The 19,778-nt window shown below is 42.8% G+C and overlaps 2 protein-coding genes across 2 annotated transcripts; one reads left to right on the plus strand and one right to left on the minus strand.

The window, feature by feature from the left end:
- Positions 1–1,163: 1,163 nt before the first annotated feature.
- LOC149974542 (neuronal pentraxin-2-like) lies at positions 1,164–7,492 on the plus strand. The gene is made up of 5 exons (XM_090212824.1): positions 1,164–1,942; positions 3,030–3,249; positions 4,815–5,059; positions 5,344–5,523; positions 6,660–7,492. Exons 1-5 carry the CDS (start codon positions 1,487–1,489, stop codon positions 6,894–6,896), a joined length of 1,338 nt encoding a protein of 445 aa, XP_090068950.1. The 5' UTR covers positions 1,164–1,486; the 3' UTR covers positions 6,897–7,492.
- Positions 7,493–11,742: 4,250 nt separating this feature from the next.
- LOC149974543 (protein VCF1-like) lies at positions 11,743–14,085 on the minus strand. The gene is made up of 3 exons (XM_090212825.1): positions 13,141–14,085; positions 12,512–12,635; positions 11,743–12,425 (listed from the first exon to the last, which is right to left on the minus strand). Exons 1-3 carry the CDS (start codon positions 13,155–13,157, stop codon positions 12,189–12,191), a joined length of 378 nt encoding a protein of 125 aa, XP_090068951.1. The 5' UTR covers positions 13,158–14,085; the 3' UTR covers positions 11,743–12,188.
- Between the last annotated feature and the right edge of the window lie 5,693 nt (positions 14,086–19,778).

Consider the following 19,778-nt stretch of genomic DNA (forward strand, 5'->3'; position numbering starts at 1 on the left):
ACATTTTTGGGTTCTTGTATTTCAGTTTATGAAACATTGGACCAACACTTCACATGTTGCGCTTACATTTTTGTTCAGTATATATACAAAGATTTTCTATCTTCACCAGCTGAGCTCTGAACCATAATGTCAGTATGCCACACTGTGTCATAGATCACTAATTGGCTGGTTAGTGACTGTTTTGGATGCCACATCCAAAGCCAATCCCACCCGTGGTACATAGCTTCCTGTCTTCCTGTCCGTGCTCCTCTCTTGCTGTTAAGGTGCTATTGCCTTTCAGATTTCTCAGTCAGACGAGGCATGTGATTCTGCTAATTGTTGTCCTGTGTAGCGCAGTTGGTAGAGCATGGCGCCAGGATTGTGGGTTCGAGTCCCACAGGGGACCAGTACAAAAAAAATATTAAAATCAATGCAGGCGCTCTGGGTAATTGTGTTTGCTAAATGACGTAAATGTAATGGTTTACCCGCACATCCTTTGTCATGAAAATTGGTAGATCACCAGTGTTCTTAAGGCAGGCTGACATAATCAGTGTGGATGGTAGCAATGCTAAACGAGCAACAGTGTATATCCTTATATAGTCCGGTTAGACATCTGTTCCCTTGTCAACTCTACTCACCTCGTTTTCCATCATTCCATCGACTTTCCTATCCTCCTTTCCATCATCTTTCCGGCAGTGTCTAGTTTTATCACACCAGGAGGTTCTCGATTTGTCCATGGGTGGTATCAAGATTATTCATAACCCTCTCGCTGTGCCTGTCTGTATAACAAACTACCTATCCTTTCACCCGTGGCCCCAGCAGCATGTAAGTCAAAAACTTTCCTCCAATCAGGAACTGGAGGAAGTAACCGTCTAAGCGCAGGGTTATTAGGCTATTGGATAAAGAGCCTGCCAGTACAGGTTTGATGGAACTGAACCATATATGTGAAGCCTTTTCCTAATTTATTTAATACTATTGTTTTTCTAAGGATATAGAATTTTGGACTAGTGGACATTGTTTAGCTCATCTATTTCAATTGATTGGTCAATGATAATCTAGTACCAGGTAAACACACAACTCAAAAATTACCTGTCCATCATACAGACCCTACCTTTATGGACTGTAGTTACGTCAACATGCTACAACCAATCCAATCGCGCCATATGTCTGAAGGTATTCTTCTTAACACACGGTCGCTGTCCTTTCAGCACTAACGTGCGTAAAGCCAGGGATACTTAATATAAACCCAGACTTCAGGTGGTTTTACCATTTCCTAAAACTTTATTTTTCAGAATTTTCTGTCGTATGGATTGAGAACGTTTTGAAACTAAATATATCGATTAATCCGAGATTGACTATGGTATTCCTAGAAGATTCTAGTAGACACCGCTTTCTCGGTGTGCTTTACGCACCGGATTTGAAACGCTTAATCATCGGTTAGGTGTCCCCGCGATTACCCAATAACCTTATTTCACTAAAGCTTAACGACCAAAATACTGCCGCAGGTATGTTATTTCTTTTGAGATTGTTGTGTTTTTACGCACTGGGACTGGGCTATGGGAAGCTTGTACGTGGACAGGATGACACCCCGGGCACGGGAACCCGGCTCCTATGCCGAGTCATCCCCGTCGGCGCCGACACTTGTTTGGTCCCCGTAGGTCCCGAACCCAACGCAGCGGCACAGGAGGAAGAGTTGAGGAACACAGTCATGCAGCTCCGGGAAACGATTCTCCAACAGAAAGCGAATATAGTCAACCAACTTGGGACCATAAACGAGCTGACCGCAAAGCTCTCCCTTTGTGAGTCTGCCTCAGATGGAGGGAAGTATGATAACGGTGGATCTTGGAGTAAAAGCAAAGATAACCAGAACACAATGGGAGATTTACCCAGAGATCCCAATGATACAATCGACAACCTCGGGAAGACCATGCAGAGTCTGAAGGACCGACTAGAAAACCTAGAGGTAAGGCGCATGAGTGGATAGTAACCACATGACTCTGGTTCCTAAATAATGGAAAGGGAATGCTGAAAATGATCGGTGTGAATTAAATACATCTGAAATAGGCCTAATGTTTGTTTTACATTGTTGGCCCTTGCTTGATTGTCTGCTTATTAAGTCATTGAATCTAAAGTGAACACCGGTTCCTGTGGTCAGCGTTGAGTAGCCATTAACTTTGCTCCTATTTTGACCTGTAGCCTATCCATCTATTTTTGCCACCATGTGGAGGCGTAACCTAAATGGATTAGCCTTCTATCTCATTTACCCTCCAGTGATTAAGTTCCCTATGTCACCTTAATCAACAAATGTTGTATTTCCTCTTAATGGCACAGTAACAACTACAGTGAACAAAATATGTAAACACAACAAATAAAGTGTTGGTCCCATGTTTGATGAGCTAAAAACAAAGATGGAAAATAGAAAGGAAAACACCACACACTGCTGCTCAAGCTCCCTGGTGATATTTATTTATAACAATGTTTCGAACATTAGGCCTTCATCAGGCATCCATGTCCCAGGTTGGGGTGGAAGGTCCTATATATAGGGGCAGTACTCAATGACATCACTTCCTGAAACAGGAGGTAAAAAATATATAACATAGATTGAATGTTAATATTGGGAACCTATCAAATTATATGTTCATGCACAAGGAATGTGATCAATATTTACAGTAATATACATATATATATACACATACAATATTCAATTAGGATTAAAAAAAAGACAATCATTTGGACATTTTGAAACTATAAAAACGGTTTTACGTTTAACTCCTTGTTAAGGCCAAGAGGAGACAGTGTGTTGAGCCTGTGGATCCAAAAAGATTCCCTTTGAAGAACTTTCCTGTCAATGTCCCCTCCAGTTTTCCCTTGTCAGTTTATGTGGCCCTTTTGAAGACATACTGGTCTACACACAGTGCACTCGATTTCCACTCAGCCAATGATCTTTGAAAATTACACTCTTTGCATAAACCTCTGCTGATTGTCTTTGACCAACTTGCGTTTCCTCCACTTATTTAATTGTTTTGTGACATCTTCATCTTCCTCCACAGCAACAGCAGCAGAGAGCCAACACATCGGGAACGTCATTCCCCAGCGAACTCAGAGACATGCTGCAGAGCAGGCTGGGAGATCTGGAGAAACAGCTTCTCAGTAAGGTCAACAACCTGGAGGAAGAGAAGTCTCTGCTCTACAACGAGACCGCAGCCCACAGGCAGAAGACTGAGAGCACCCTCAACTCCCTGCTGACCAGGATTAACGAGCTGGAGAAAGGTAAATAACTGGAAATATATGACAGACCCACTCACACATGACTGGAAGCATACCACCCTGCATGGCTTGCCTCTGAAGCTAAGCAGGGTTGGTCCCGGTTGGTCCCTGGATGGGAGACCAGATGCTGATGGAAATGGTATTGGATGATAGGTAGGGGACAATGCCCTGAGTAGGGTGCCATCTTTTGGATGGGATGTTAAATGGGTATCCTGTCTCTATGTGGTCATTAATCTTCTTTGGGATCAGTGTCCCTTCCACGGGATGGTTGAGCTAACATATGCTAATGTGATTAGCATGAGGTTGTAAGTAACAAGAACATTTCCCAGGACATAGACATATCTGATATTGGCAGAAAGCTTCAAATCATGTTAATCTAACTGCACTGTCCAATTTACAGTAGCTATTACAGTGAAATAATATCATGCTACTGTTTGAGCAGAGTGCACTATTTGAACATGAAAAGTTATTAATAAACATATTAGGCACATTTGGGCAGTCTTGATACAACATTTTGAACAGAAATGCAATGGTTCATTGGATCAGTCTAAAACGTATTACATGCAATGCTGCCATATAGTGGCCAAAATATAAATTGCACCTGGGCTGGAATAATACATTATGGCCTATCTCTTGCATTTCAAATATGATGTTACAAAAAAAGGCAAAAAACTTTTTTTTTTCTTTTTTGTATTATCTTTTACCAGATCTATTATGTTGTATTCTCCTACATTCCTTTCACATTTCCACACATTTCAAAGTGTTTCCTTTCAAATGGTACCAAGAACATGCATTTCATTGTTTCAGGACCTGAGCTACAGACAGTTAGATTTGGGTATGTCATTTCAGGCTAAAATTTAAAAAAAGGGGCGGATCCTTAATGATCCCATGGCACGTTTTGTAAGAGTAGGGGTCTTAACCCCGGTGTCCTGGCTAAATTCCCCACCTGACCATCATGGGCACTGAATCATCCCCAGCTTCCAATTGGCTCATTTATCCCTCCTCTCCCATGTAACTATTCCCCAGGTTGTTGCTGTAAAAGATAATGTGTTTTCAGTCACCTTACCGGGTAAAAATAAAACGCACAAACGTCTGTGTACACAAGCAGATGACAGGAGTACACACACATGCAGCAGAAACAGGAAGACTCACATATTGTAAACACAATGAGTCATTCAATCTACTTTCAATTTACCTGCTTACTAACTGTCACTCACTTACTAGTAGAAGTAGTAGAAGACTGAGGCTTTAGATCAAATCTGACAAACATTGGCTTAGCATTTTGTTCTCTTATACCAGCATTTCACAAACTAAGTCTTCGGGAGCCCAAGGGGTGCAAGTTTTGGTTTTTGCCCTAACTACACAGCTGAATTAAATGATCAAAGCTTGATGACTAGTTGACAGGTTGAATCAGCTGTAGTGCTAGGGGAAAAAACTAAATGTGCAGCCCTTGTGGTCCCGAGGCCCGAGTTTGGGAAACCCTGTCTTCTACTGTCTTACTACATGCATACTGCGTATACAGTATAGAGTTGACTTCATAGACAGCTCTTCCATTGCTTTCTCTGTAGGTGGCGGTGGTTTCAAGTCCCCTGAGCAGTTTAAGTTGGTCCTCCCCCTGCGTACTAACTACTTGTACGGCCGCATGACCAAGAGCCTTCCTGAGATGTACGCCTTCACGCTCTGCATGTGGCTCCGGTCCAGCGCCGGCCCTGGCATAGGCACCCCATTCTCCTACGGGGTGCCAGGACAGGCCAATGAGATTGTGCTCATCGAGTGGGGCAACAACCCCATAGAACTGCTCATCAATGACAAGGTATGGGCACTCTAAAAGACTCTCTGTGTTTATCAGTAGTGCTGATATTTGAGGGGGAGCTTACCTTGCTTGACAGGAGTCTTAGTTCTTACTTTTAAACTAGATCTGGCTTTAATGAGGTTGCATATTTTTTGTTTTTGCATGCATGGTCTAAAACAGTGTCTGGTGTTTTATACGACCTTTACCAAACCCTAACCTTTCTCCCTCTAATATGCACTTCTTCTTTCTGTTTGTAAGCATTGTTACCTTCCTTACACTTCTCTGCTATTTTGTTACCTGACCAGGTGGCTCAGCTGCCTCTGGCGGTGCGTGACGGTAGGTGGCACCACATCTGTATCACCTGGACCACCAGGGATGGTCTGTGGGAAGCCTACCAGGATGGTCAGAGGCTGGGGGCAGGGGACAACCTGGCCCCCTGGCACCCCATCAAGCCTGGAGGAGCCATCATACTGGGGCAGGAACAGGTGAATCTGCTGGCTAGTGCCTCCTATCTGTAGTATATATTATTTGTATGTGAAATATTTTTACCTATTTTACTCTTGGTTTACTAAACTGCATCCTCAGGTTTTCACAGATTTTAATTGTATAGTAGCTTAGCCATGACCATGAGTCCTGGGCTCAGACTGACCATCAGATGCTCTCTCCCCTCAGACTGACCATCAGATGCTCTCTCCCCTCAGACTGACCATCAGATGCTCTCTCCCCTCAGACTGACCATCAGATGCTCCCTCCCCTCAGACTGACCATCAGATGCTCCCTCCCCTCAGACTGACCATCAGATGCTCCCTCCCCTCAGACTGACCATCAGATGCTCCCTCCCCTCAGACTGACCATCAGATGCTCCCTCCCCTCAGACTGACCATCAGATGCTCCCTCCCCTCAGACTGACCATCAGATGCTCCCTCCCCTCAGACTGACCATCAGATGCTCCCTCCCCTCAGACTGACCATCAGATGCTCCCTCCCCTCAGACTGACCATCAGATGCAGGCCATCAGTCCAGTAAAATTAAAAAAGCAAATGATGATGTACACTCAGCTGTGCCTCACAAGTAATACGACAAATGATCTATTACCTGAGTTACCTAACATGTTGAAATATAATTTCAAAATGGTCTGAGAAGAACAACATTGGCAGGGCAATTCAAGCATAGCCAATATGCAGTGATAATAATTGGGCCTATAGCCTACTGCACAAACTTTATTGCTACAGAACTGTTTTGAATATGTTAATGTTGCATAGGCTTATGTTTGTAAGTCCTGTTTAAATAAATACATCTGAGTGGTAGATATCGGCTTGCTTTTGGACCCAGAAAGTTATCTTGACTCATAAAAGGTTGGTGACCACAGCTGAATAGCAACCCTTGAGCAGATGGTAAGGGGGTGGCTACCTATTAGGAAACCGTGCTGTAGAGTGTAGTCCAAATATGAATAGCCCAATCGCTAATAAAATTCTAACCATCAGTGACTTGAAAGCAAAACATTGTCTAGAGAGTACAGCATCCTTGAGTGTGACAGGTTGAGCCTGGTGGTACACAGCGAATAGGAGGATGATGTTATTATTGTTGTTTTTAACGAGGCCTGTCGTTTATGGCCTCAACAGGACATAGTGGGCGGGCGCTTTGACGCCACGCAGGCCTTTGTGGGTGAGCTGAGCCAGGTTAACATCTGGGACAATGTCCTGAAGCCAGCCGACATCCTCACCATGGCCAACTGCTCCTCCTACACCCCCGGGAACGTGGTGTCCTGGCTGGACAGTGACGTGGAGGTGTTTGGTGGTGGAGCAGCCAAACTGCCTCTAGAGCTATGCCAGGACCGGCTGTCTGAGACTGAGTCTTAGGATGGTTGTCTCAGTCTGTCTGTGACTTGTTCAGATTCATGTTCTTGATTTGACGCATACTGTACATGTTACGTGTAATGCTTGTCATGTTTTGTTTGGCTGTTCGTGTAAGGAAAGGCTTTGATTGACCTAATTCGAGATGATTCTACAACACCGAGACAGTTATACTCACACACGTGTTGACACTCACATACAGATTTACACACCGGCAGACACAGACTTAATTACACTGGATTTGACATGTGAGGCTGGCTAAGGCTTGCGTGTTGTGTGGGCGGTGTAAGGCACAGATTAGCAGTCCCAGGACTCACATACAGTACAGTAGCCTAAGTCTCCTGGTCTCCTAATAGAGGTCAATATAGCCTCTCCACCTTGACCGGAGACAGCCTAAGCAGATCTAGGCAAATATCAAATCAAACTTGGAAGCCAGGTTTCCATGGTACAACCTATAGCAGAGATGATCAGTGACTAGCTATGATCTTTGAGTTAGTACTGGTAAACATTTCATAGTTATGTGTGGAAGTTGGTGTTCTTGTACTTGTGGCATGTCTGTTGTACTATAATGTTAATAAAGTTTTATTTTCCATTATTACCCATACTGTTTTCAAAACCCCAAGTCCACCTCAATGCCTGCAGCAGGACATGCTGTTGTCTCACAAAACTATTCCATAATTATCATATTGTTGTTTGTGACACGTTGGTTTGTTTAGGTCTACAATGTGTGCAGTGCATAGTTTAAGAACAAACAAAGCATTGTTACTGTTAAATGTGTACATGTCATTTTTTATGCAGATAAGAACAATTTATGTATGATATGAACAATACGTTAATGTGTACAAGTGTTTCTTTCCATGAAAACAATGTTGGGTGTGTAATGTGTGTAAAGCTGCTGACTTTTCATGTGGCCTTCTTTTAAGGATTTTGTGCCAGATGTGCTTTACAAACCTAACCTTTGCTTTGCCAATGAAAATTAAAAAGAATGTGAAAAATGTAGGAAAAATAAAACACTATTGAAAAGCAGTCTACTGTTTATATAGCAGTTACATTTCATAGACCAGTAGCCTTAACCAACAAGTGACCAAAGCCTAGGTGGCATTAGTAATGCTTAATTAAGACATGACGGCAGCTCAAAGATCAACGGTGACATCACAATCATTTAGGTACACTCCTACACACCAACTCCTACCGACTCATACAAACTAATGTGAAAACATCTCCCTGACTCTTCAGCAAAATAAATGGAATATGGTTGTGAATAGAAGTGGGACAGGGTCAGTGTCCACACAGTCTTCACTGTATCCACATGTTCATGCAATGCAGTCATGTATTACTTATCAAAATCATTCACTTTTTATTCTATTCTACCAGAGACTATTAAGTTGAAGGCCAGTTTCTGTCTGGAATTCAAAGTCAGGGTAAGCAGCATTACTGAAGTACAAATCAAGTTACTTGATGGCATTGTAAGATACAATTCAAATACATATGTTTAGGTACAGTCGTGAGCAGCAAGTACAATTGTAAGTAACAAGATACATATAGAGAAATAACAGCCACAGAGGTCTATTGCCTAACAAATACATACATTTTGGGGAACATAAGCTTGTAAATATAACAAGTTAAATTGCTAACAAAGAATTGATTTGTTTAGATGTTCTGCTCCATAAAAACATGTGTTATTGTGTTGGCGAGTCACACCCAACCCCAAATTCGAATTCAGGTGCTGCAATAAAATGGTGCATCTCAATCAAGTCCATGTCTTTCAGCTCGAGGTCATTAGTCATGTGGCTGATGAATTAATCTCTGGTGCTCTGTAGCCCAGACAGAGAGGTGGCTGGCTGCTGTGCTGGTGGGGCCTTTAGGTAACAGCCATTAGGACCGTTCCCTACAGTGTTACTGGCAGCTCTCATCTATCATCATAGGTGGATCCAATCCTCTAAAATACCCTGGATGGATACTTTGTTTTAGGGGTCAGACTTCTGGCTGGGTCTTGGGATCATTAAGGCAAATAGTAAAATGCACACAAACAGAGGAAATGTAAACTGCAGTGGTATCAAGTTATAATGAATGAATCAATAGTTCAATGTTACATTATTCATCCTGAACTATCCATTTCTAACAAATGATCAATATTTGACTTGAATCAGACAAGCAAAGCCCGAATAAAAAGTGTGTACATGAAGACTAGTTGCGGTACAAGTAGGCGTCAGCTCTAGTCCCGTGCTGCAACAGAAGGTTTTGGACCTCTCCTTTCTCTGCCCTGGACACATACAGTTGAAGTGGGAAGTTTACATACATCTTAGCCAAATATATTTAAACTCAGTTTTTCACAATTTCTGACATTTAATCCTAGTAAAAATTCCCTGTCTTAGATCAGTTAGAGAATCACCACTTTATTTTAAGAATGTGAAATGTCAGAATAATAGTAGAGAGAATGATTTATTTCAGCTTTCATCACATTCCCACTGGGTCAGAAGTTTACATACACTCAGTTAGTATTTGGTAGCATTGATTGCCTCTAAATTGTTTAACTTGGGTCAAACGTTTCAGGTAGCCTTCCACAAGCTTCCCACAATAAGTTAGGTGCATTTTAGCCTATTCCTCCTGACAGAGCTGGTGTAACTGAGTCAGGTTTGTAGGCCTCCTTGCTCGCACATGCTTTTTCAGTTCTGCCCACAAATTTTCTATAGGATTGAGGTCGGGGCTTTGTGATGGCCCTTCCAATACCTTGACTTTGTTGTCTTGAAGCCATTTTGCCATAACTTTGGAAGTATGCTTGGGGTCATTGTCCATTTGGAAGACCCATTTGCGACCAAGCTTTAACTGATGTCTTGAGATGTTGCTTCAATATATCCTCATGATGCTATCTATTTTGTGAAGTACACCAGTCCCTCCCGCAGCAAAGCACCCCCACAACATGATGCTGCCACCCCCGGGATGGTGTCCTTCAGCTTGCAAGCCTCCCCCTTTTCCTCCAAACATAGCGATGGTCATTATGGCCAAACAGTTCTATTTTTGTTTCATCAGACCAGAGGACATTTCTCCAGAAAGTACGATCTTTGTCCCCATGTGCAGTTGCAAACCGTAGTCTGGCTTTTTTATGGTGATTTTGGGGCGGTGGCTTCTTCCTTGCTGAGCGGCCTTTCAGGTTATGTCGATATAGGACTCGTTTTACTGTGGATTTAGATACTTTTGTACCTGTTCCCTCCAGCATCTTCACAAGGTCCTTTGCTGTTGTCTGGGATTGATTTGCACTTTTCGCACCAAAGCACGTTCATCTCTAGGAGACAGAACGCATCTCCTTCCTGAGCGGTAAGACGGCTGTGTGGTCCCATGGTGTTTATACTTGTGTACTATTGTTTGTACGGGTGAACATGGTACCTTCAGGCGTTTGGAAACTGAGTTATAAGTTAAATAATCTGTCTGTAAACAATTATTGGAAAAATTACTTTTGTCATGCACAAAGTAGATGTCCTAACCGACTTGCCAAAACTATAGTTTGTTAACAAGAAATTTGTTGAGAGGTTGAAAAACAAGTTTCAATGACTCCAACCTAAGTGTATGTAAACTTTCCACTTAAACTGTTCAGATCACTACTGATATCAGGGATGTCCTGATGGGGCTGTAGTTCCAGTTTAATGCTGGAGTAAGTGGCGTTACTGTACGCAGACATCTGTAACATAATAAATTGTGTCATAGCAATTTCAAACTGAACAAGTACATACACTGCGAAATTGTCACTTGACAGGGCTGATGACTGCAGCCATCCTTAAGTCTAGGTATAGATTGCCCCCTTGTGGATAGTGTAGTAATCAAGCAGTGACTTTACTTGAAGAGAGGAAGAAAGTATGCTTTTTTCAAAGTTTTCAAACAGGGCCAAACATTTTTCAATATGACCAGAGATGTCAGTCTCCCAACTTTGTTTTGTTGTTTACTTTCCTAGGGTGACTGGCTACAACAGTGATGTGCCTAGATGATCCCAGCACAGGGAAGGATAAAGAAAAGGTTATTGGAGGCTGTATGAAAACAAACTCAAAGGCCCCTGCAACTCAATGTTTGTGATGGTATCTGGAAAATAGCAGAGGTATGGCAAAATGTAGATTTTGTCTCGTTACAGTGAACCCACTGACCTTCCCACAGACTGACCCACACCCCTGGGTCTGAGGCATATACTATTGAGTGGTGTGTGTTCCATTAAACAATGTGGTAGAGAGAAACAAAAAAAATACCATTTCCATTGGAACATTCTGTAATGTTCAATTCACTCCCCTGAACAATGGAGAATGTGGCCTGTTATTGTCATAGATAAATGTATTCTGTGCAAGTGAGTGTACTCATGGTTCCCTCTACTTTTTTCGTGGTGGAAGGATGAGCAGTTCATGGTCACTGCAGCTGCTGGAAATGCCAGTTCCACAGAAACCTGCCGACATGTGTCCACAAGGACAAACCAAAACTTCAGCCTTTATTCTGCAAATAACCTCACCTTATCAGTGCAAGAAGCTTGGCAGTGTGGCTTGAAATTCTCTTTCTGGATTTCCTCAAGGCCAATGTGATGATTTGGGGCGGCAGGGTAGCCTAGTGGTTAGAGCGTTGGGCTAGTAATCAAAAGAACAACTAATTTGTCGTTCTGCCCACCTGAACAAGGCAGTTAACCCACTGTTCCTAGGCCGTCATTGAAAATAAGAATTTGTTCTTAACTGGACTTGCCTAGTAAAATAAAGGTTAAAAAAAATATATATAAAAAAATAGAAAGTAACCACAGAGACTAATCAACACCAACTCACACTCAGCTATGCATAGAAACAGCATGATAAGTACTGGGCTAGACAAGAAAATATAACAGGCAGGATAAAGTGCTTCACTTTATTAATTAGGCTACAGCAAGCACTTAAGACACTCATATGTCTGTCTGTAGTAGATAGCACCAGTGGCGATGATAATGTCCAACAACTCACTCATGTAAGGAGACCACCACAGAATAGTAGACCCCTCAGTAAAGTGCTGGAGTACATACATACTGCATATAGTAGTACCACAGTGGGTGGGCCATTGGATATGTAGGTGTGCTTTATGTATGGCACATTTCAAGGTGTACAGCACAGGGACAATGGTATGGATTGGGTCCAGAGCCCAAAGGATATTTTGCCACATCCTGAATCCAGGTAGGATGAAGTTGCTCCTGGACACAAATCTGGGGTACGTTTATTCTAGATTTGAGCCTATGGGCAACTTCTTCCTGGATCCTACCCAGGGGCTTGTTCCAGTGGGGTAGCAAGGGTCTGGGGTGGGGTGATGTCACGTAGATCCTGGTTGACCTCTGGTTTGCAGACTGCTGAAGTGGGCCTCCCTCAGGACACTGTTGATGTGGTCATAGGGGGTGTCGTTGCCATAAAGACTCAACGAGGAAATGGAAGGGTCTTCTGGCAAGGGTCTGAGGAGACCCTGGGATGTGCGGTTCTTCGTGTATGTGCTACCTCCTCCCGTTGCCCTCTCAGGACTACTGATACCACTACTGCTGTCACTGCTGGACGACTGGAGGACAGAAAGAGAAGAACAGGTATGACTTACAGAAAATACTTGTTGCCCAAACCATCACAAGTATGTGTGTGTTCTGTCACCTCAGAGTCCCAAACGTCTTGGCCCAGCTTGGACACCATGACGTGACCCTCCTGCCCCCCTCCTGACCTTTTGGCCTGGGGGTTCAGCTGGTCCCCCTCATTGTCTCCACCACGCCGCCGCTTCCTGTACACAGTGAGAGAGTGAGAGTGGCCAGGGAGTAAAAAGTGAGAGAGTGACCATCTTAGAGTGAAAGAGAGGAAGTCTGTGGTCTGTGTGGCTCAGTCGGAAGATCACGGTGCTTGCAACAAAGGCCATGGGTTTGATTCCCACTGGTGCCACCCACACTTCAAATGTATACTGTAAGTCCCTTTGGATAAAAGCGTCTACTAAATGGCATATATTATTAGGACTATTTTGAGAGAGCAGGTGTATGTGTGAGAGAACGCCAAGTACCCAAAATAGAGAAATAGGCAATCTCAGACACAGCCTAGTTACAGGAGCAGACGTGCTCAAATTATCAGCCATGGGTATGACAACTTATTGATCAGTACACAGGGAAGAAAACCACCAAGTGAGATATTAAACTGATACGGTGAGATCAGTTAGCTGTATTTGTCTCTCTTGTAGCCGAACAGTCACTGAGGTCGATAGTAATTCAATAAGGCGTTATTCTAAGAAAGAAACTCACCTGTTTTCTGTCAACATTTGGGAGACGATTGTCTATGGCTTCTTTTTAGTGAGAAAGACGTTCGTTAAGGCCCCTGCCCTGGACACGTCTGAATGAAAACAACTCCTCTCCCTGGAAGCTTTCAGCCTGGCAGAAAATCTATTATCGAACGCACAGCAGCTCTCCCCAAACTTACCGCACAAGCTCAGTCAGGGCATTCTGAACTATCTGAATGCTAACGTTATATTGTTGAATAGCCTCCCTGCCCTGGTTAGCAAGGTAACAACTCTTGACTGGTTGAGAGTTGATCATTCACTGTCCCAGAATATGGATGCTAATTATGTCAGTAAACTAGCTTCTCTCTCAGTTAACCTTATGCAATGAAGTCTATTTCCAGTGTCTCTCTGCTAGAGTTGGCTACCGTTCACCGTTGTTAGCTAGCTAACGTATAGCCTACGCTACTTTGCTAACAAGCTAGTATAGCAAACTGGCTAAACTATAACGAAACGAGAGATTCCTTCAAACCGTCAATTTAACTCGAGTGTTGAGTTTGACTGATCTCAAATAAGACTATCATTCCGTCTTGGTGAAACGACAGATCCGAAAGAAGTACAGTACCAGGAATCCAAGCTAGCGAGTGAGCTGCTGCTGCTAGGAAAAAGACCCAGCTGATAGTATTTACATGACGTTCGATGACGTTCGATCCACTTGAAGCAGAAATCGACCGAATGCCATCTGCAAAATCTATAGTACCTTTTGCAAATCACATGTAATACCAAATATATTTTTTAGAACTAACCCTCATTGTTCTATCTACCTGGGTCACCGACGAAAAATAATGACTGTGTCATTTTGTGTTGTATGTGTTACTGGTGGTTGCAAAAGTTGACATTTAGAAGTTACTTTTATTCCTCCACCAGTTCTAGAATTATAGGGGCCATAATTTGATTTTTGCGTATCTGAATTATATGATTTTTGCATAGTGCAGCTTTAAAAACCAAAAAGTCCGGAGGCGTTCCCAGCTAGCACATTTGGTTCCTTGGAAGTTGTGGGAACGTATGTTTTTTGCTTCGCGTTGGTTGTGGGAACGACGTCATGCATTTCCTGACTAAAAAATATATAGGTTTTACCAAACATTCTGAGAACAGAAGTGAACATTTTGTCTGGGACTTATTTTTTTCAGTTGCAGGAACGTTTTACTCTGGTTCCTTGAAAGTTTTCCTTGGAGGTTTTATTAGCGCTCTGAGAACAGGTATTATAGGTTCTTTGGAGATTTATAACTTCCCTAAACATTTTATTGAATGTTTCAATAAGCCTTTTAATAACACTGCAATCTTATTTTGGGCTAACGCCAAGCATAGATAGGACCAATGGAAATTAATTTCCTTATGCATGAATAATGCAAACACATTTATTGCGACCCTGCATCAATCTTTGTCCACTTAAAAAGGTCATACAAGAAGTGTTGTGGTGCTTCCTATGTTGTTGATGTAAAGAATATTTCTTGGTCCGTGGTGTGTAATGAGGAGCAAACCGATACTGCGCTTGACACATTTACGAAATTGCTTATTCCAGTTACTAATAAGCATGCACTCATTAAGAAAAGTACTAAAAACGGTTAACCCTGTGGGTTGATGAGGAATTGAAAAATTGTATAGTTGAGAAGTATGAGGCAAAATTAAATGACAAATAAGTCTGGCTGCACAACCGATTGGCAAACATATTTCAAATGTAGAAATCCTGTGACTAAACAGAATAAAAAGAAGAAACTACACAAACAAAGAAAGTACACAAAGAATGATAGTCAAACAACTTGAGCAACTTAAATGACATTGTTGGAAAAAAGTCAAACTCCGCTCCATCATTCATTGAATCAGATGGCTCATTCATCACAAAACCAACGGATATTACCAACTACTTTAATTTAAAATGTCTCATTGTCAAGATTAGTAAACTTAGGCATGACATGCCAGCAACAAACATTGTCACTACGCATTCCCCTCAGGAGACAGAAAAGATTTGGCATTGGTCCTCAGATCCTCAAAAAGTTCCACAGCTGCACCATCGAGAGCAAGCTAGCATAGAAAACAGGCTAATCTATAACGAAACGAGCGAGAGATTCCTTCAAACCGTCAATTTAACTCGAGTGTTGATAGTCTTATTTGAGATCAGTCAAACTATCATTCCGTCTTGGTGAAATGACAGATCCGAAAGAAGTACAGTACCAGGAATCCAAGCTAGCGAGTGAGCTGCTGCTGCTAGGAAAAAGACCCAGCTGATTGCATCACCAGGCGGTGTCAGAGGAAGGCCCTAAAAAATTGCCAAAGACTTCAGCCACCTTAGTCATAGACTGTTCTCTCGGCTACCGCATGGCAAGCACCAAGTCTAGGTCCTAAATGCTTCTTGACAGCTTCTACCCCCCCCCCCCCCCACCCCCATTTTTATGCTGCTGTTACTCTGTTTATTATCTATGCATAGTCACTTTACCTCTACCTACATGTACATATTACCTCAACTAACCTGTGCCCCTGCACATTGACTCTGTACCGGTACCCAAAATATTTTTCTTAAAACTGCATTGTTGGTTAAGGGCTTGTAAGTAAGCATTTCACTGTAATACAATTTGATTGTAATTTTGAATTCCATAAAGTGAGCATGGAAGAGGTGAAAAAATTGTTCTTGTCTATAGACAATGACAAGTCACTGGGGATTGACAGCTTTGATAGAAAATTACTGAGGATAATAGCAGATGATGTTGCCTACTAGCAAGTGTATGCCCCCAGGTCTGGAGGGAAGCAAAAGTGATTTTGTTTCCTAAGAATAGCCCCCTTTACTGGCTCAAATAGCCAACCAAGCAACCTGTTACCAACCCTTAGTTCTCAGAACGTTATGTTTCAGTTGGCTTTAGTTTCTGTTTTCTGAGCCCCACATATAAGGTGGGTCTTACCTGTGCAGTCTTAGTCTCACTTGTCGCTGTGCCATACAAGGCTCTGGAAGATGCTCTAAGGTACAAACAATAAACATCCTTCTCAGACCCTAACCAATGCCATTAGGAGGGAGGTACAGTGTCTAGGCCTTTAGGGCAACTTCATCCTACTCTAACTTCACCTTGCGTCCCACCTGTGTCCTCTCCTCACCTCCACATGGCTGCTCCACAGATGCAGCACCCCCCGGAGACACGTCGCACCGCCCTTGTGTCCAGGCGCTGTGACCTGAGTGATCGCTACTGTAAGTATAGCCGACAAGAGCGGAGGCTCCTGGAGGAGGGTCTCCATCCGGGGGACGGGTCCTGGTTCCGGCTCATCACTGTGTACGCCGACTCGGATTGGATCCCCTCGCACACAGAGGAGCCGCTGGACTTCTAGTTTCTATAGCAACCCCTACCGCAGCATGCCCATCAAGGGTCACAGTACCATCTACACATAGACCATCGGTAGGTGGGTCCAAAATCTCTCTGTCTTTGTCCTCTCTCAAGCCCTATGGCCTAATATTGTACAGGGATACAGTTTCCCTGCAGTGGCAAGATCCTCTGAAAATAACAGTGAATCAGATGCCATAAGCTGGCGCACCATGTACAACAAACAAATTAGTGTGTGATTGAGCTGACAACTACTGTTGAGCCACACACAGCAGCTACTGTAAGTGGACGGATAGGGCATACACTACCAGTGGATCTCCTAGTTTTACTTGCATTCTGAGCCAGGCACAAACACCACAGAAACAGCATTCAGGGCTACAGTACAAACACCAGAATGTTCCATTGAACCCATTTTACAGAGCTATGTGGGAGAGGATATGCAAGGTTAAACATTGAGTGGTACCATTCAGCTGATTTCACCCATCTATGGGTTATTTCACAGGTTCCTATGGGGAGGGAGAGACAGGCCAGTACGTGGAGTGGCTGAGGGACTACTGCCAGGCCTTCTTTGGGCTGATGGTTAAGCTATTGCCTCCGGTGACCACTGCCGCCATGGTCTGTGCATTCAGGGTCAACTGCAGTTCACGCAACCTACAGATCCACACAGGTGAGAGAAACCACCTCATGGCATACCCAGGGCATGGGCCAGGGTTCCCCTTTGGGGATGTTTCCAGGTGCAATGGCCCCCAAAGGGTCACTTTGAGTACAAAATATACTGAAATAAATTAACATTTGTCATATCCTCACATGGCCTCTCCTATCATTGCTATGCGGAAGACACTCACCTACTCTACTCCTTTCCCCCTTCATACACCCAGGTGGCAACACACATCTCTGTGTGCCTGGCAGACATCTCAGCTTGGATGTCAGCCCACAACCTTAAGCTCAACCTCGAAAAAATGGAGCTGCTCTTCCTCTCGGGAAAGGCCTGCCCACTCCAAGACCTTTCCACCACGGTTGATAACTCCACAGTGATGGGGAAACAAAGCTTCCTGAAGCGTTGAGGTTTTCCAGCCAAGTGTGTCAAAAAGGTTCATTACTCAAGGCTTTAATCAATCAACACAGTGTACACTAGTGGCACCTGCTGGTCAAAATAATTTAGAGTAGCCAAATTATTATAGATGACTTACCACCACGTAGCGTGTGCGCAGCATAGTCTTTTACCAAACCAATACCAATCCAATCAGGTGGTTGTTAGACTAAACAAAGCTCCGGATGTCATTGATCACGTGCTTCTGATAAAGTGATGCAGGCATCGGAACACCGCTTCTAAGTACACTGCTGTGCGTGCCTTGGAGCTCCGGCATAAGAGGTAACGTCGCTAAATCCATGGTGTCCCCCTTCCAGAGTGCAAAGAAACTTGGCATGACCCTGGACAACATCCTTTAGTTCTCTGCAAACATCAAAGCAGTGAGTCGCTCTTGCTGGTTAATGCGCTACAACAGGTGTATTCAAATCTTACCTTACAAGGTCCTGCTCGTTTTCTTTTCTACCTGATACTAAATTGCACCCACCTGGTGTCCCAGGTAAAAATAAGTCCCTGATTAGGTGGGAACATCAAAACCCTGCAACTTATCCAGAATGCCACAGCCTGCCTGGTGTTCAACCTTAAGTTCTCTCATGTCACTCCACTCCTTCGAGGTGGAGCAATTACAGATCCTGGAGCATTGACAGGTTTTTCAGTGTTATTCTGCCAGTTGAGTGGACTTCAAATGGACAAGCATTTGAGCAAATGTGTTAAAGAGCAGATGCCCCTAAGAAGCAACTTCCCATTTTGAAAATTGCCTATGTTTCATCAATATGAGTCAAAAACATTTATTCTAGTGTCATAGGATAATTTTGGTCATAAAGTCTCGTCCAAAACTGAGATTTGCGAGATGATAGGAAAAATAGTATGTCATAGAAGAAAGGGTAAGTAACAGTTTTCTGTGGATTGTGTTTATTTTAATTCTGTCCTCAGCTGACAGTACACAAGTAATTTTCAATTCCCAGTGCAGCTGCAAGTGATCTGATCATAATGCCCATGGTCAATTTTGTTTGACATTTGATATCCCTATGGAGCTAGTTAGGGACCATCAGTAAATTACACAGTGTACATGGGACAATATTTTACAAGGTCAATAGCTCCAGATTTCAATGACCTCAAACCAACTAGAAATTGTAGAAATTAATATACAAAAATTGAAAGCATTTAATGAGACAACAAAATATGTGCAACATGAAAATGCTGTCCTATTTACATTGTCATTTATTGACCGTCGCTAACTATACCCAGAGATGGGCTATCCAAAGTGAAACCAATTTCGCTATGGTCGCATACCAACCGGCTGAAGCTAATTGGCTAAATCATTTAGCTAACTTTTCCCACCTGTGAACACACAGGAGACATCCACGTCAAATCATGTCCTACGTTTTAAATTCAGTCATGGCTGCTATCTTTTCTTAATTAGCCAAATCTAAAACGAGGCCAACTCAGGAAGAGCAGTCACCCTTTAAAGTTTGTTCACTCAACAAACTCGAAGTGAGCTGAATTTAAAAAAACCTTTTGAGTAAAATGTCAAATTCATGTTTGCCTTTGGAAGGCAGCACTGTATGTTGGTTCAGCTATATGCCCAAATGTTGAGCAAACTCCCAATCCTGTTGCAGCTGGTTGTCTTACAGTTGTACATTGATTCAAAAAATTATCCTTGAAGTGAGCTGAATTTGAACAAGCTTGTTGAGTAAAATTATTAACTTGTTTGCTCAAAACCACTCAACCATGCCCATCATTATCACATTTCCCAGCATGCTCTATTGCAGGTTGAATTTCAGAATTGTTTGTTTCAATACCTGTTTTTGCATGTTGATTAATCTTATGACACACAAACATAACATTTCTAAACTAATTCAATCTGTTAGTGGTTGGACTTTTTGACCCATTACTGAGGTGGTTGTTCCAGTTTATATGATTTAGGTTGTCTCATTTAACAATCTTACTTATGCTGGCAGTCATTCTGAACGCAGGTGATTAAAAGTTCCAGTTGTTGGCTATCCTTTGCAAGTCAGCATAATGTGAATTGCAGACGTAGCCTGTAAACCAGGAGTTTCAAACCACTGCTTTAGTGTGTAATTAGGCCCTCAAAGAAAGGCGTTGTGATTAATGTATTGTCACATTTCCTAGTGTAAAATTAAACTGCGAATAGGGTAGAATACATTCTCAAGTTGAATTGTATCCTGAACAAAAATATAAACTCAACATGGA

This window comes from Oncorhynchus mykiss, chromosome 20, assembly GCF_057628025.1.
Source record: "Oncorhynchus mykiss isolate SJ-2025 chromosome 20, ASM5762802v1, whole genome shotgun sequence".
NCBI lineage: Eukaryota > Metazoa > Chordata > Actinopteri > Salmoniformes > Salmonidae > Oncorhynchus > Oncorhynchus mykiss.